Source organism: Amphibalanus amphitrite, unplaced genomic scaffold (assembly GCF_019059575.1).
Source record: "Amphibalanus amphitrite isolate SeventyFive unplaced genomic scaffold, NRLGWU_Aamphi_draft 000737F_arrow, whole genome shotgun sequence".
NCBI classification, from domain to species: domain Eukaryota; kingdom Metazoa; phylum Arthropoda; class Thecostraca; order Balanomorpha; family Balanidae; genus Amphibalanus; species Amphibalanus amphitrite.
Window position 1 is genome coordinate 336430 of NW_024882231.1, and position 15487 is coordinate 351916.

The 15487-nt window shown below is 54.9% G+C and overlaps 1 protein-coding gene across 3 annotated transcripts; it reads right to left on the bottom strand.

Moving 5' to 3' along the window:
• Positions 1-217: 217 nt before the first annotated feature.
• On the bottom strand, positions 218-13583 carry LOC122365399 (broad-complex core protein isoforms 1/2/3/4/5-like). Of its 3 annotated transcripts, XM_043336573.1 has the most exons (6): positions 10679-10745; positions 10539-10542; positions 10186-10375; positions 5402-6143; positions 4619-4732; positions 218-4246 (listed from the first exon to the last, which is right to left on the bottom strand). In XM_043336573.1, the coding sequence occupies exons 3-6, from the start codon at positions 10366-10368 to the stop codon at positions 3960-3962; spliced, it is 1326 nt and encodes a 441-aa protein (XP_043192508.1). In that variant the 5' UTR covers positions 10369-10375; positions 10539-10542; positions 10679-10745; the 3' UTR covers positions 218-3959. The 3 variants fall into 3 exon arrangements, with proteins under 3 accessions (XP_043192508.1, XP_043192505.1, XP_043192506.1); XM_043336570.1 differs by lacking the exons at positions 10539-10542; positions 10679-10745 and adding an exon at positions 13382-13583; XM_043336571.1 differs by lacking the exon at positions 10539-10542 and having other exon boundaries at positions 10682-10861.
• Positions 13584-15487: the final 1904 nt, after the last annotated feature.

Consider the following 15487-nt stretch of genomic DNA (forward strand, 5'->3'; position numbering starts at 1 on the left):
TGTCCATTTTATGTTCTAGTTGTTTTCTTTTATTGATTCACTGATAGTGATGACATTGAATATCATAAAAACTTTCCAGCTCGCGTTGTTTTTAGTGTTAGTGATATCTGTCTGCCTTCCGATCGCCAAAGAAATACGGACTCATATTTATATAAATAAGGTCTGGTGTTTCATCTCTCCATTCAGCTAAAGACGCACGGGCGAATAAGACACTCGGTTTTGCACGGGGTGTTGTATTTATTACATAGGTTTGGCACGAGCACGCCTATAAAACCACACAGACCGCTGGATGCGACAGGGACCTACGATCGCGCACAGCAATATACAGGCCAAGCAGTCTGGTGTCCTCCCGCCCCCACCCAGCCCACGGCGCTTCAAGCGGCTAGGCACGTCTTTCCCGGCGGCACCCGCCTACCCAGGCCGGGACATCAACGGGCGAGCGGAGCGCACACACACGGTCTCTCTCTCTCTCTCTCTCTCTCTCTCTCTCTCTCTCTCTCTCTCTCTCTCTCTCTCTCTCTCTCTCTCTCTCTCTCTCTCTCTCTCTCTCTCTCTCTCTCCCGAACACACCTACAAACCTATTCGCACGCGCGCCAGAAGAGGCTAGCGGTGGGGAAGGCGAGGCTGTGGGACAGCGCCGACTGTGCGCGGGCAGGACGGCCCCTGTGGGACACCACGCCCGGCCTGGGGCCGAGCGACCTGCCTCACGCCGGAAAACCTTAGCCGAAGGCGCTGCAGAGCTGCGTCGTAAAACGACCGACGCGACGGTCAGCGGCGGCGGCGGCGGCGGCGGTCCGAGCCGCGGTCCTCCCTCACATGGAGGGAGCGCGGAGGGTCCGCCGCCGCCGCCGCCGCCGCCGCCGTAATGACCGGGCTGACAAAATCAATAGGCGCCAGTTTAGCCACGCGCGGCGTGGTTCATGAGAGAGCCTCCCCAAGTTGGACTTGTAAGACGGCTGGGATCAATACGCGGGGTAGGCGGCGGGCGGGCGGCGCCAGCTCGGCTGGGCGCGGCCGCAGGCGGAGAGTGGAAGGGGCGCGCTGGACCTAGGGTCCAGCGGCCACCGAGCGGCGGCCGGCGACACAAGGAGCCGCTCAGAGCGAGGCCGGCGGGCGGTACAGCCAGTTCATAGCGTGCGCACGCGGGTGACTCGTGCCTGGAGGGAGCCGATATTTTGATTGAACGCCTCTCACTCAGCATACCCCGTGCATCACGATACACTTGATAACTACAACCAATGCAACATAGAGACGCGAGAGAGCTCGCGACACTTCGTAAGCCCCGAACAAGACGCGGTATTAGTGAAAGCGATATAGATGATTGAAATAGACTAAAAATGATACTTTCTTAAAAATTTAGACCAAATTATTATAGGGCGTTCAGCTTAGAAATATTTAAAGTACGAAAAAGATCGGATCTAAATGAAGTCGGATATTGGATCGCGGCGCGGGAGTCTATGAATTGTACACGGCAACAATACGCTACCACCCGACACACGCGCATGGCGTTATACAAATGTTCACTACACTTAAAGTGCTGCCTTAGACATAACGAGCCTAGCCAATATCGTTCCGTTTTGCGGACGCTGGGCAGTCCCATGGACAGATCCTCACTCACTCACACACAGACTCACGCAGACACGCACACACCCACGCAGTGATGCTAACAGATGACCCGCGGCTCGCCGCCAGCTCACTGCACCGGCGCGGCTCGAGACAAGCAATGTTCCCCACATCATCACCGACACTGCGCGCCAGGAAAAAAAAAACAGAACACACCGGCAACCATGAGGCCACCCCAACAACCAGGCGAGCCGCGGCGAGACCGAACCCTGCGCGTCTCGCCTCTCCGTTATACGGCGCTGTGCAGCCAGAGCGCACGGCGACCGGCCGCTAACCTAGCACAACAAACAAAGGAATGCCACGAGACTAGACCTAGCAACAAACATGCCCTATCATAAGCTTCATAGATGCGCCGCCGTCCGCACGTCGTCCGGCGCCAATCGGCGGCGCCGCGGCGCGAGGAAATAACACGGGGGCGTCGCCGGCTGCCGGTCTCTCACGGCTGAGTGATACGCTGCTATTGAGAGGCGAGCGGCAGAGGGCTAAAGCCTTGCTGGCGACGCCTCGTCTACTATTGCGCCGCTGCCACAGAAAGCCACTTGTGTTCACCATGGACTACTCTAGTCTACAGCGCCCGGTGGGCTGGTGAACGGACCGGTATGGGTTGTGGGGGTGCCCGAATTACTCTCAGGCGGCACTCGGGGCCTATATCTGCTGCTATGGCCGTCCAACCGGCGGCGGCGGCGGCGGCGGGGGACGAGGCCGGGGCGGTCCCCGCCCCCGCCCCACCGCCGGCCGCTCGCCAAAGGCTACACGGTGCACGGCATGTAACTGATGTGCGGTGGCAGGCGGCCCGCTCCATGAATCATGCGATTTATTGCAGCCGGGCCGCTGCCAGCGCCGGCCGCCAACTCTATTCTGGGCGGCCTGCCTCAATAACAATGCCGTTGCAGCGGTGGCGGCGGCGGCGGCGGGCGGCATGGCGCGGCCGGCGCCGATCAATGCCAGGGGCCGCCGCCGCCGCCGCCGCCGCCGCGGGCGACTGTCAGGGGCGGCGGCGGCTGGTGTGCCGTCCGGTAACAGTGATACTGTGATACTGTGATACTGTAATATGGTAACAGGGCGGTGTGGAACTGGTGTGAGGTAGATCGTTGATCTGCTGATGGTCTATGGTTGTACTGTTCGGTGGGGAGGGGCGGCGCGGCCGGTGCGGCGCGCGCCCTATGGAGATGGCTATTGCGACAACAACGGACACGACTTCTCACACGCACACACATTCACGGATTATCATCCCATCACACACGCTCGCAGAGAGGCACGCCTGTAGCGCACTTCTCACACCTACTCTGGGGGCGCTTCAGAAGCCACCGCGGGGCACTGAGTGCCCGCGAGTCCCACTTAGCCTAGCGCCGATTTGTCGGCCTCGGGGAGCGCCAGGTCGCTCCGCGGCGTCAGTAAGTACCGAGTCTGGCGGCGAGGAGCGCCGCTGGCCGGCCACCGTTGGCACCGGACTGCAGGCCGACAGACACGCCCCGGTATTGCACGGAGGGGAGAGGGGTAACTGAGGAGGGATAGGGAGGATAGGGGACGGCTAGAAAACCTCGGCGCCCAGCCGGCCGCGCTTCAGAGGCGCGCCGTGCACGACCACCTCGTGTCGGCGCCGGTACCACTTGTTCTTGCACACCTTCTTGCAGAGGGTGCACTCGACGCCGGCAGAGCTGGTGTGCACGTTCACTATGTGCTGTTTGAGGTTGAACTTGTTGGAAAAGAGTCCGTTACAAATGGGGCAGACGCGTGGCTGGCGCGAGCTCCACAGACGGCTGCGGCGCTCCTCGGCACCTCCTGCCGACGCTGAAAGAGCGGGGCGGCCACCGGTAGTGCGTCTCCTTATAGATATCGCCTTTTCAACATACTTTTATCATCTTTTTTTTTTGCAACAAAACAGTGAATTTTTTACCTTTTTTGAGTCGTGATTTTGTACGTAGTTTTATAGCTGTAAGTTATTGTTACTTTTTTAAATCATTTCCTTTAATTTAGCAGTGAAATTTCATTTCGCATTCACACAAAATCTATTTTCGACATTTGCACAATACTCAAACATTTCTTCTCCGAAAACCCAACTGAAATTCGGGTACTATAAAGTCGACTTGACTGAAAATCGCAGACCATGCCAAAGCTACTGAAGAAGGGTCGTGGAACTAGCTAAGTTCTAGCTTTCCAACATCCATGCCGGACGATCGACAGGCTGGTCGGACGGGCGGATCGCTCTCATAGCACGGCCTACGGGCGGGGCCGGGGTCGGGGCGGGGAGTGGGCAGGACCGGAGGAGCGGGAGAGGACGGCTGGCCGGGGCGCGCTGCGCCGTCACCTCAGCCGGAGCTCAGCGGCGCCGGCAGTCATTCAGTGTTGACCATGCTGCCGTCGGGCAGCTTAACGCGCCGCAGCGGGGCGTTGTGCGACTTGACCATGTGTTTGCGCAGGTACCACTTGTTCTTCTGCACCTTACCGCACACCTCGCACTTGAGCTCGTTTCCGAACGTGTGCACGTTGATGATGTGCTGTTTGAGGTTGAAGGCGTTGGAGAAGGTGCGCAGACAGTGGGGACAAACCGAGGGCTGCATGCAGCGCCAGCGCTGCCGGAACCGCGGCGAGCCCGTGCTCGTGCGCAGCAGCATCTGCGCATCTGCAACGACAGAGCAGGGCACGTGTCACTGGCGGCTCGCACGGCGGCACGGACGGCGGCGGCGGCGGCGGCTGAGGCCCGACTGAACCAGTCACCGCGCGACGCCAAATTTAGACGTTATTATTACGGTTTCTTCCAAGACAATTCAAATGGAAATTATTTAACTTTATTGAATACTGTTTTGAAGGTTTACCGTGCCAGTTTTTTGCCAGATGTCTCCAGAGCCGCCGCATTGTGCCACGCATCGGCTCTCTGTCATTGATCTACCTCTGTCTAAGTCATACAGCATGCGCGGGCCGCATACGCGGCGGGCATGCTAGCGGCCCTGGGTCTCGGGCGGGGGCGGGGGCGGGGGCGGGGCGTGCGGCTCACCGTAGGACATGGCCGGCGGCGTCTGCTGATCCTCCTGTCCGATGGACGTCGGCAGGGTGGTGGTGGTGGTCGCGAGCAGCGAGCTGGTGCCCGGCTGGGAGAGGAACGGAAACCCTGCGGAACGCGGCACGAGTCAGCGGGTCAGACCGCGGCCTCAAACCACCGCCAGGGTCACGGACAGGGTCACGGGCACTATCACGGCCAGGGTCACGGGTCACGGTCACGGAACGACCATGTGATAAACTCGGCACGGTGACACACAGTTTGACGTCACAGGAAGCTGCGTGACTTTTCGGAACGCTTCTCCAGCGAATGTCAATCAATCAGGATTTCCTCAGCGCGTGATTGACGGTGAGGTTTCGACATCGGAAAACAGCCCGTGCCGGGAGGTCGGAGCAGGGACCCATTGGATCCGGTGCCAAATAAAGCCCGTCACTATTAGTCATGTCATATGACGAATCCCTCGGTATTGGTGGTCTCGGAATATATCATCGACTAGATAAAGAACGCTCTGAAATTGCGTGATACGTGCACCTTGTTCCGGGTGGGCTATAACGTAAACGTAAAAGATATGCCGAATAAAAATTGCTAAGTTCGATTTCTACATATGGTTTAGAATTGGAATACTTATCATAGGAATTAAACGAATCTTGAATATTTTCTACCAATGACTATTTTTTTTATCAGCATTACTGAATGGCCTTCCAACCCTTTCAACAAATAGTTTTCCTTTCCAACCCAAATCAACAAACCATTGCCCTCTATGTAGTTGTCTGAACTCACCGAGCGACTCTCTGCCGACCATGCTGAGGGCGTTCGGGTCCATGATGAGCGGCCTGGGCGACAGTTTGGCGTGCTCGACCAGCGCCGGGCTGTGCGGCCCGTTGGTCTCCACCTTGACGGGCTGCTCGATCTCGGCGCGGCCGCCCTCGATCCGCTGTCGCAGGATGGACGTCTCGCTGACCAGACTGAGCGCCTCCTCCTGGGTGGTCTCCGAGGAGCCCTCCGGCGGCAGTCCGGTCGGCACCTCGGTCCCGTTGGGCTGCGCGCCCTCCGTCGGCGACGACTGCGAGGGCCGCGACGGGGACACAGAGGTGCCCGGCAGCTCTCCGACACAGGCCGTCGAGCTCGGCGCCGGCGTGTGCAGAGGGTAGAGCGGCTTACGGCGCTTGGCCGGCGGTAGCGGCGCCAGCGGCGGTGCCGACGACTGGCTGGGCCGCGGCGCCTCGCGGAACGACGGCGACGGCGACGGCGTGCCGGAGCGCGGCTGGGGCGAGGGCGGCGCGGCGGCCGGCGCCGACTGGCTCGGCGACGACTGGGTGGCCGGCTGCTGGCGCGCGAACGGCTCGCCGATGCAGTGCTCCGACAGACCCTTGATCTGGAGGAACTCAGCCGTGCGCAGGAACTGCGTCAGCCGCTCCTGGCCGATGTAGACGACGCCCTGGTAGACGAAGCACATGAGCGACAGCAGGTCGTCGTACGACACGTCCTTGAGGACGATGATGGGATGCGAGCACGGTGTCGTCTGGAAAACGGGCGGCGGCTGCGGTCAGATAGGAAACCTAAACCTGATGAGGTGTTGGACATCTAACATGAGACTAATGTCTGTCAGCCTGCGATATAATAGCTATGTTTCTGTTACATCGCGATCCTATTTTTGTGTTCTATACCAATGAAACATGACACTAGATACCAAAGAATTGCTTGAGCTGGGAATACCCATGTGTCAGTTGATCATTATTTTAAAAAATAGATAGCATCAGCTATCAACAAAGCTCTATTTGTAAATGCATAAACGAGAGACCTATAGGCGTGGAAGATACCTGCGGCGTTTGACCGGGACTGCGGGGAGATACCTCGCGGTGAGGTGTGACGGATGATTAATCACTGGGCATTATTCAGACAGACTCACTGCGGAAAGTTTTTCAGTAATAATGTGACTCAGTTACCTAGCACGTACAAACTCATCACAGATTTCCCGCAGCCGCTGAGTGGAGCGACCTTTTACCGCTTGTTTCGCGACTCGCGCCGGCCGCCTGGATTGGAGCCTTGCGGGACAGCATACCTACAGGCGCTTGACGCTGGCGCCATCTATGGACTGGAATATCGTAACTGGGGCGGCGCCGCCGAGCGGAGAGTCTTTCACGGAAGGCCGGACTTGGATTATTTTCTTTAAAGTTAATTTTCAATAAACTTGCGTTAGGTGCATTCATTGCAACCTTCAATAAAGTGCATGGAAGTGGAGGACATGTTAGTTATTCCAGATTTCGAAGCGTTGCCTTATGGCTGGTGCAGGTGCACACTGCACATGTGACCCTATTTCCGTGAGGCATGCTCTTATTTTTTATGATTCATGATACGTCTATCGGCGTTCGTAAACTGTTCATGTCTCATCTATTGAGAATTCAGTTTTATCTCGTTGATTCATCAAACCCAGTTGCGCCTGTTCTGTAATTATCAGCCAACTTTTAATTTGCCCCAGACCCAATGCAAGTTTCAAGTCAACATCCGTTTCCGCCGGGATTTTGCAGCTGTTATTTACTCAAGATGGTCTAGATTCCGGAACATAGCCTCTCTGCAGTCTGCAGCGCTGGTGCGCTTATTCAGTTCGTAAACTTCCCGTCCCCATTGAGTTGCTGCAGCGCCGCTCCTGCCCTGCCTCACGGCCAGTGACGGGCCGCCCCTGTCCTGCCTCACGGCCTATGTCCGTGCGCCGCTCTGCAGCGCTGCACCCTGCAGCCAGTGACAGCCGGCCGGACCGCTCGCATTGCGCCGCGGCTCCGTCCGGCGGATTCCAAACAAAATGGACGGCGCCCGGACCGGTCCGCCGGCGCAGGATTGCCGGCTGGGAGTTTCAGCGGCGAACGGGGGGCGGGAGGGGGGGGGGATTCGCTGACCACTGCAGCAAACCGTCCCACCGACCAGCTCGGGTCTCAGGACCAAACAGGTGCCGCTCGTAAACGGGTTACACGGCGGCAGTCTGCACCCACTAGTGCCTGCGCTCCGCGGCCCTGGCCCTGCTGCCAAGGTTTATGGCTGTGACCGTGACCTGACCCGACCCCACGCACAGCGACTGCTTCCGTGACACCGCTGCTGGCCTCTGATCCCAGATCTACCGAGGACGCAGCCACTGGAGCACCTCCGGCCGACAGTGACCCCAGGGCACACATCCGGGAAACCCTGCAGTGTCCCCGGTCACCATCAGCCGGCGAGCCGCGGGCGGCGGGCGGGCGGCGGCGCCTCACCGGCCGGCCGGCCGGGCATGGCGCCGCGGTCGTTTGTGTGCGTGGCTGCGCGCGCGGGCGTGCGACATTCCAAGGTCAGCGCTCCGGCGTGTTGCAACCGTGCAGCGGCGGCAGGGGCGGCGCTCGGCACACAGGATGGAGCCGATAGCGAGCGGCGATGGCGCTGCTGGCTCCACCGCGACAGAGCCAAACAAGGCCAGCCGGCCCGGCGCACACAGAGCGCCAGCGCGGCCCAGCAGCAGCCGGTCCCGGCAATCGCCGGTACAGAGGGCACTTGGGGGGGGGGGGGGGGTCAGTGTATGGGGTAGGGAGGGAATCCAAGAACAGCCTCGTGATGTAAACTTAGCGAGGTGGTTACTCATAACTGTTTTTTTTGTACATCGGCAAAGGTAGAAAGCCGATTCCATTCCTCTTATCCATACGACTAAAAGAGAAATTGTCAAACTGGAAATTGATCGGAAATCATTCAGCGGCTATAGCGCTGGAGAATTCGCCAGACATACTATGCGTGCCGTGAAAATGATCGAATATTGCGCTAAGGACGTATGAGGTGATGAGTACGCTATGAGCGCAGCTGTGTGAGTATTGATGCAGCTGTATGGGAGGTAAAACGACACGTCGCCATGCATCGGGCCAATTTCAGCCCAGCGTGACAGGTGTGCAATGACTCAGAGAGGGCAGCAGCCTTTGTGACTTACGGCATGGTGATTGAATGACTGGGCGAGGACTGACAAGAAGATGACTGCCGGCCGTGATGGGACTGAAGTCGGCAGATTTCACCGGATGCATCGGCGCACTGTTTGTTTCTTTGTTGACGAACTTCGGCGTCACCCTCTAGTGAGTTCGGAATATAGTTATAATTCACCGTCTCTTACATCGTTTCTTCATTAAATAAAACAATGTCTATCGATTATGGTGTAGACGGTACAGAGCTTCTCGCCTCTGCGGCCGCCCCAAGAGTCGCTCGACTCGCCAGTTGCCCTCATTTCTGTCGGCGTGCGTCAGCGCCCGGTCACGGCTCGGCGACGTGGCCGCCCTACCAAGAACACCACCTGCAGCGAGCGCGCCGGCCGGTCAGGCCTGTCGGGTTCATCAGCCGCCGTGCCCGGTACGTTTTCGCAACACGTCGTAAAGCACGGTAACCGGGCGGCGCCAGCGGCGGCGCGGCGGCGCGGCGCACTGTCCGGCGTGCCATTGGTCGCTGGAGACGGGACGATCGGCTCCGGCTCCGGCGGCGCCGCGGCGCGGCTGTTTATTCCGCTCTGTGGCTCTCTGCAGCGACACTGGCCTGGCCAAGGTCAAACGCGACATGCAGAGGTCAGGGCGGCCGCCGCCGCGCGCCGCTGCAGCCATACTTGGGAGCCGGCCGAGGGGGTCTGCAGGGGGGGCGTCCTTGGACCGTGCAGCCGGCCACAGGGACCGGCTGGCTGCTGCTGGCTGGCTGGTGGGCTGTTTGGCCGCTACTGACGGATGCACTGTGGCGTGGCACTGGACAGAGCCGATCCAGTGCAGATGCGCGCCTCGGACAAACGATTTCCAGCGGAATCTGCGGCTGACTGACTTGGGACGGCGAGAGGCGACTGTATTGACCCAGACGGTGATGTTTCAAGAATGAATCATGTTTTATATCCCGTAAAAACCTATAACATTAATACCAACGTGTGGTGCATTGGGTATCAGTGTTATAAAATGCCAGTATATGTAGACAGTGACATCAAAATATATAGCAATAGCATTAGCCTGCGGATATGCAGTCTCATATAACCCTCACTAAGGCTCAGTTCACCCCGGCTGAAGGTCTCGGAAGTGGAGCACCGTGCGTCTGTAGCCGTCGGTAAAAACTGGATGACATTGACATGAGCGTCAGACGTGATAGCGCTGTTGCCAGTGTGGTACAGGAAGCCAGCGAGCAGATGCCAAGGGTGATGCAACCGGCACGATGGCTAGATGAGCGTGACAGGAGTGTGTGTAAAGATAGAGAGCGCGACCATGCCAAGGCTGCTCGGAAGGCAGTGAATTAAATATTGATTTGAATACAGATTGATGTCCATATCATGGATAAGTAAGATAATTGTGTGCGGGAAGGGAAGAGAGAGAGAGAGAGAGAGAGAGAGAGAGAGGGGGGGAGGGAGAGAGAGAGAGAGAGAGAGAGAGAGAGAGAGAGAGAGAGAGAGAGAGAGAGAGAGAGAGAGAGAGAGAGAGAGAGAGAGAGAGAGAGAGAGAGAGAGAGAGAGAGAGAGAGAGAGAGAGAGAAGGAGATTAAGTAAAAACATGGATGCAGCCCAAAGATCATTTGACCGCACATAAGTGGGCGGCACTTACCTTTAGAAGATCTCGGAAGTACGTGCTGCATGCCGACAAGATCACTTTGTGTGCCTTGAGGCTTTTGCCTTCGCAGGCGAGGGTCACGTCGACGAAGTCCTCCTCTGATCGGAGGTACTCGAACGACGAGATGATATTGTTCTGGAAGTTATTCCAGCGCAGGCAAAACTGCTGGTCCGCCATTTTGAATCTGAAAACAAATGATAGACAATAGATTGTCATGAAGTATTTCAAACCGAAGAAGACCATGCTATGCTTAGAACTATGTAGCAAGGCTTAGCGCTGAAGCATAACACAAATGCGTATATGAATGAATGAATTCATTCATGATTTCGAACAACGAGACGACTGACAGAATCGATTTGCCTTTTTCACTGAAAACAAATATGATCGTATATTTCAACTGTGAATATTTTTAATCGTATATTTATTGCTTGTGAATTAAATATACCTTGTGACCTGACTTTATCCACTGAAGTACGGCTACTCCACTCACAGAAGGTAGGAGCGTCCTGAGGTGTCCGTGATCTATCCAGAGCCCAACTGAGAGACGCTTCATTACCAGCGCGAGAGGAAAACTAGCCAGTGACACAGCCGGACACACATCCCCCTGGAACCTTCTCTGGACCCCCCCCCCCCTCCCCCAGCACCCTCCCCTATCTTATCTTCATACGTCAAAAGCACCAGCATCTCGGGGAGGGAGGAGGGAAAACCGATAAGGACTCGTGTTGTTTTCGCGTATGGCCCTTGCTTTTCGCAACCTTGTCCAGAGGTCTTCGCTCCTATCTGGGGATGGAATGTCGAAAAATCACATGGCAGATAGCTGAGGTTAAAAAATGCGAGTGTTAGGAGGCTGTTTTGAGGCTAGCTAGAATCAGATATTTTTAGCCGGTCTCCATAACCCATCCGGTGACATTTATCTGCATCCTCTCAGATGACCGTATGGTATAACCGCCTAATCACATGATAAATCCAGTGTGAGAGTGCCTGTGGCCAGCTGGTGGTGACAGTCCCCACAGCCCACGGCGAGAGTGGCCAGCCAAGGTCTGCCGAGCGGGCCCTCGGACCGGCATCCAGCTCTGTCACCACCAGAGACACACAATGAGACAAGTCGGCGACCTTCGGTTGATGGGATTGATGTTCCAAACAACCTCTCGACTGGCCGACGGACGGAGACGGGTCTGCAAGATACCGGGATCGTCTGCTAACGAGGAGACCGGGCGGGAGCGGCTGCTGGGGGCCTTACAGGGCGGCTGCTGGGGATCTTACAGGGCGGCTGCGTGGGATCTTACAGGGCGGCTGCTGGGGACCTCAGAGGGCGGGCTGACGGGCCGCTGAGCTGATGGGCTGCTGGGCTGCTGGGCTGCTGGGCTGACGGCCTCTGATAGCAGACAGCTGAGGTCCAGACTGCCGATGGTAAACTGCGAGAACTGATTGTTACACAAAGTGATAGGTATTGTTTTCTGCATCAAACTGATGATCATTTGCTGACCGTGGCTGAAGCTAGCGATAATAGCGCTGGAACCAGCTTCGGTTACTTTTTTCCTCGGGTCTTATTTTTTTCTCCTGGTTCTTGCTTCGTGTCAGCTGTTTCTAGCTCACTCTATTAATTTCACGCTCGTAACCACCTTAGCCCTTGTCTCTGCAAGATTTAATTGTTGCGTTTAATAGGCGTTAATATAAAAATGGAAAGTTTGTGAATGTATGTACCTAGTCATCAGGTAAAAAAGCCTCAGACTTGGGAATCTTGAAGCCCAGCAAGCATAGCTGGTTTTAAAATTAAAGATAAAAATCAGAGAATCATGTGCTGTAATTAAATTTTAAAACCTGGAATCGGCGCTGGTCATTTGTCTCATGATAACGGGAGTTTCAAACTACCCACACCACCCCTGATAGCCACATACGTCACAAAGAAGTTACGAGCCATGGTAGGTATATAAAGGTAACTGAGCCACTCGGTTTACGTGTATGTACATCGCATGACGAATGTATTTGAACAGCTGGTACATTGTAAAAACAAAATAGCAAGAAGAGTGTGTTGCACACAGCTGCAGCATCAGCGCGAAAGGATACACCCGTTCTTTTCTGCTGGATCAATATCACTCTCTCCAAAGAACAGAAGTTGATACGGCTTGTTACGGTGACTCAGTGATCTTTTTATCCTGAACGTACCTACCCGAACACCAAATTGACTTTTTTGTCCCCTACAGGAGACATGCAACTGTATTCCACTACAAAAAGTCGTCTCTCGTCTTTCCATGATTGATTTTTAGAGGGTATCTACGTCTTCGCATGTTCCGAAACAAATACCTACTCACTTCGTTTATGTTTAACAACAATGGAAATCTGCAAAACCGCCTCACTTGAAAAACGGCGACCTGTTTTGAGAACTTATTGCATGATGAAGAGATAAAAATAGCCAAGAAATATGTCCCATCTCAAATAACACATGTCGAAACAGTGTGGCCAGAACAAGGCAGGAGGCGATATTACACAAGCTAAGGAAAAAAATGAAATATAGCATATGCACGTTACTTTAGTGAGAAAACGTCTAATTCGTGGTAAATAAGGCATCGCATGGGCTTATGCTGTCAATAAAAAGAGATTTAACATTGGCTGATCGGCAAGCAGAATTAAATCAAAATCATTTATTTGATATTGTTAACTACAACGAAGTTTTCAGGCTTTCGTGTTTAAAAGGGCAAATGAAAGGGCAGATGCTGACTGTATAAAGCTTGTCTTTATAAGTTCCGTTGACGGTAACACCAATCACCATAATCGATGGCACATTCATAAATCATGACACCGGACATAATTGATTCCATCACACATGACACCAGTCCACACGCTACAGTCACCGCGCTTACCCCTATCAACCCCGCTCTCTCTCTCCTCCCGGCCTGGCCCGTGCTCTCTCCCGGCGGGCGCCGCGGACCCCATGACCTGCGGCGCAGTACGAGCAGACATGACCACTCCAATACCACTACCAGCAGCAGCGGAGGCGGCGGCGGCGGCGGCCCGTGCAGCGCCGCACTGCTCACACTGCAGGACGGCCATGGTAGGGCAGGTCAGTCCTCCGCGCCGCCGCCGCCGCCGCGCCACCATGGGCGGCAGTGGGGCAGGTCATGTCCCGCCGCCGCCGCCGCCGGCGGGTGGCCGCCGCTCGCAGTGCGCCGTCCGGCCGCCCCCGACTCACCGTGTGTCCGTCCGCGGGCCGGGGTGTGCGTGCGTGCGCTGCGGGCCGGGTCAGACTGCGGGCCCCTCTCTCATCTCGGTGCGCGGCGCTGTGTGCCAGCGGCGCGCTCTGGCGTGTGGCACCGACTGAGGCGCGCCGCCGCGCGCCGGCCGGCCCCGCGCCACGCAGACGCTCACGCAGTTTTTGCGCCGCCGGCCTCGCCGCTGCACTTGCAAGAGAAAACAAATCAATAGTGAAGTGTCATGGCGCTGCCGGCCATGGCTGGCGCGCGACGGTCCCCACTCGGAGAGAGGGAGGAGAGGGCCGGGGAGAGTGCGGAGGAAGATAAATTTAGAGGAATAGTATGACCGGAAGAGGAAAGAAGGAAAAGTGATGCAATGAAGTGGAAAGTAGAGCTGCAATTTTTAGAGCCACAAAGCCGGCGCTTGACCCGTGATTCAATCGAAACGAACCGGGTATCTATGTGCGTCGTGCGACCTCGCCATTATAAGTAATTGAAAGGAAGTGGAACTGCGACCTTTTTTGACGGAAACCATTTTTAACACTAAAACATCGCGTAGCAGGGCAATATTGCACATTAAACCGGAAACTTCCACCCACGATCCCATTTTGGGTCATTTCAGGCAGGGCCGGATCCAGGAAGACAGTTTTATCAAAATCGGTCAAAAAATAAAGAAGTAAAAATAAAGAAGCATTTTAGTGATCAGGTGAAAAACGCGATTTTTTTTCGAAAACTTTTGCTTCCAGGACCCCCAATTTTTAACTTTTTTGACTTTTTATAGTGAATCTGAAAGTTCACGATGAGAGCGATCGAATGGCGTTTGTCCCATCAACCGGCGCACCGACGGGGGGCAGATATCCGCCTCCCCCCCCCCCCTGAGGTTTTTCGTAGATAGCAGGAAAACCGCGGCGCGTAGCGCCGCGAAATTTGGTACGACTATTCTCTCATCAATTTAACATATGGTGTGCAAGTTTGAACCTCTTAACCCGCGAGTTGCTGGGGGGCGTTAAACGCCCCACTTTTTTCGCCGGGCCATAGCATAAAAACGGCGCGCCGCAGGCGCGCCAGATTTTGGGTACTTGTAGGGAATTGATTGAAGTTTATTGTGACAAAGTTTCAAAAAAAAATCGGTCGTATCTCTAAGAGATACACTTTTCTGTACCTATCTCTTAAGCTGTAGGCCTGACAGCTCTTCCCGCAAAACCTTTTTTTGGGTCAAAAATGGCAGAATGACGTCACTCTGACGTCATTAATGGCCAACCTATCATAGCCTTTGGAAAAAGTTTTGGTCACAATGTGCAATAGCTGTTCACGGGAGGGTACTGAAAGTTTGGTGCCGATCAGCGCAGCGGTTCTGGAGATATATCGAAAAAACTAAAGGGGGGGGGCAAAAAATGCCCCCCCCCCCCACCGCCTGGAAGGTTAATGGGACAAACGCCATTCGATCGCTCTCATCGTGAACTTTCAGATTCACTATAAAGAGTAAAAAAAAAGTTCAAAATTGGGGGTCCTGGAAACAAACATTTTCGAAAAAAAAATCACGTTTTTCACCTGATCACTAAAAATGTTATACCTAGGTAACTTCTTTATTTTTGACCGAGTTTGATAAAACGTCAGGGGACCCTTCTTCATGGACTGGTTTATCATAAATATTCCGGCATTTTGGATATTTCAAAAATGATAGGCGGATTCAGGTAACCTAACTTGGGATGATGTTTTGAGTTTTTGTCATGGTAGGTATGTCATGTGTCTAATGACATGATATATCATATATCATGTAAAATATGCAACGTGAGCAGTGAGCACAAAATATACACGTTTTCGTTAAGCATAGACGGATTCAGGCATGCTAAGACGGGGGGCAGTACATTGAGATACCCCCCTTTCTTAGGTACCTGGGTCCGCCTATTCCAATATTTTCATTGTAGAATGACGTCACATAGTCTTTAGGTGCATAGTATATGACGGAAGGTGCCACTGATCACCATTACAAACCTAAGTAAGTCGCTGCTTAGCGGCAAATGTCGGAACAGTCAAAGCTAGGCCAAACCTACCCCTAAGAAACTCGTCCTGGAGACGCCTCTGCGCAAGCTAGAAACTAAAGA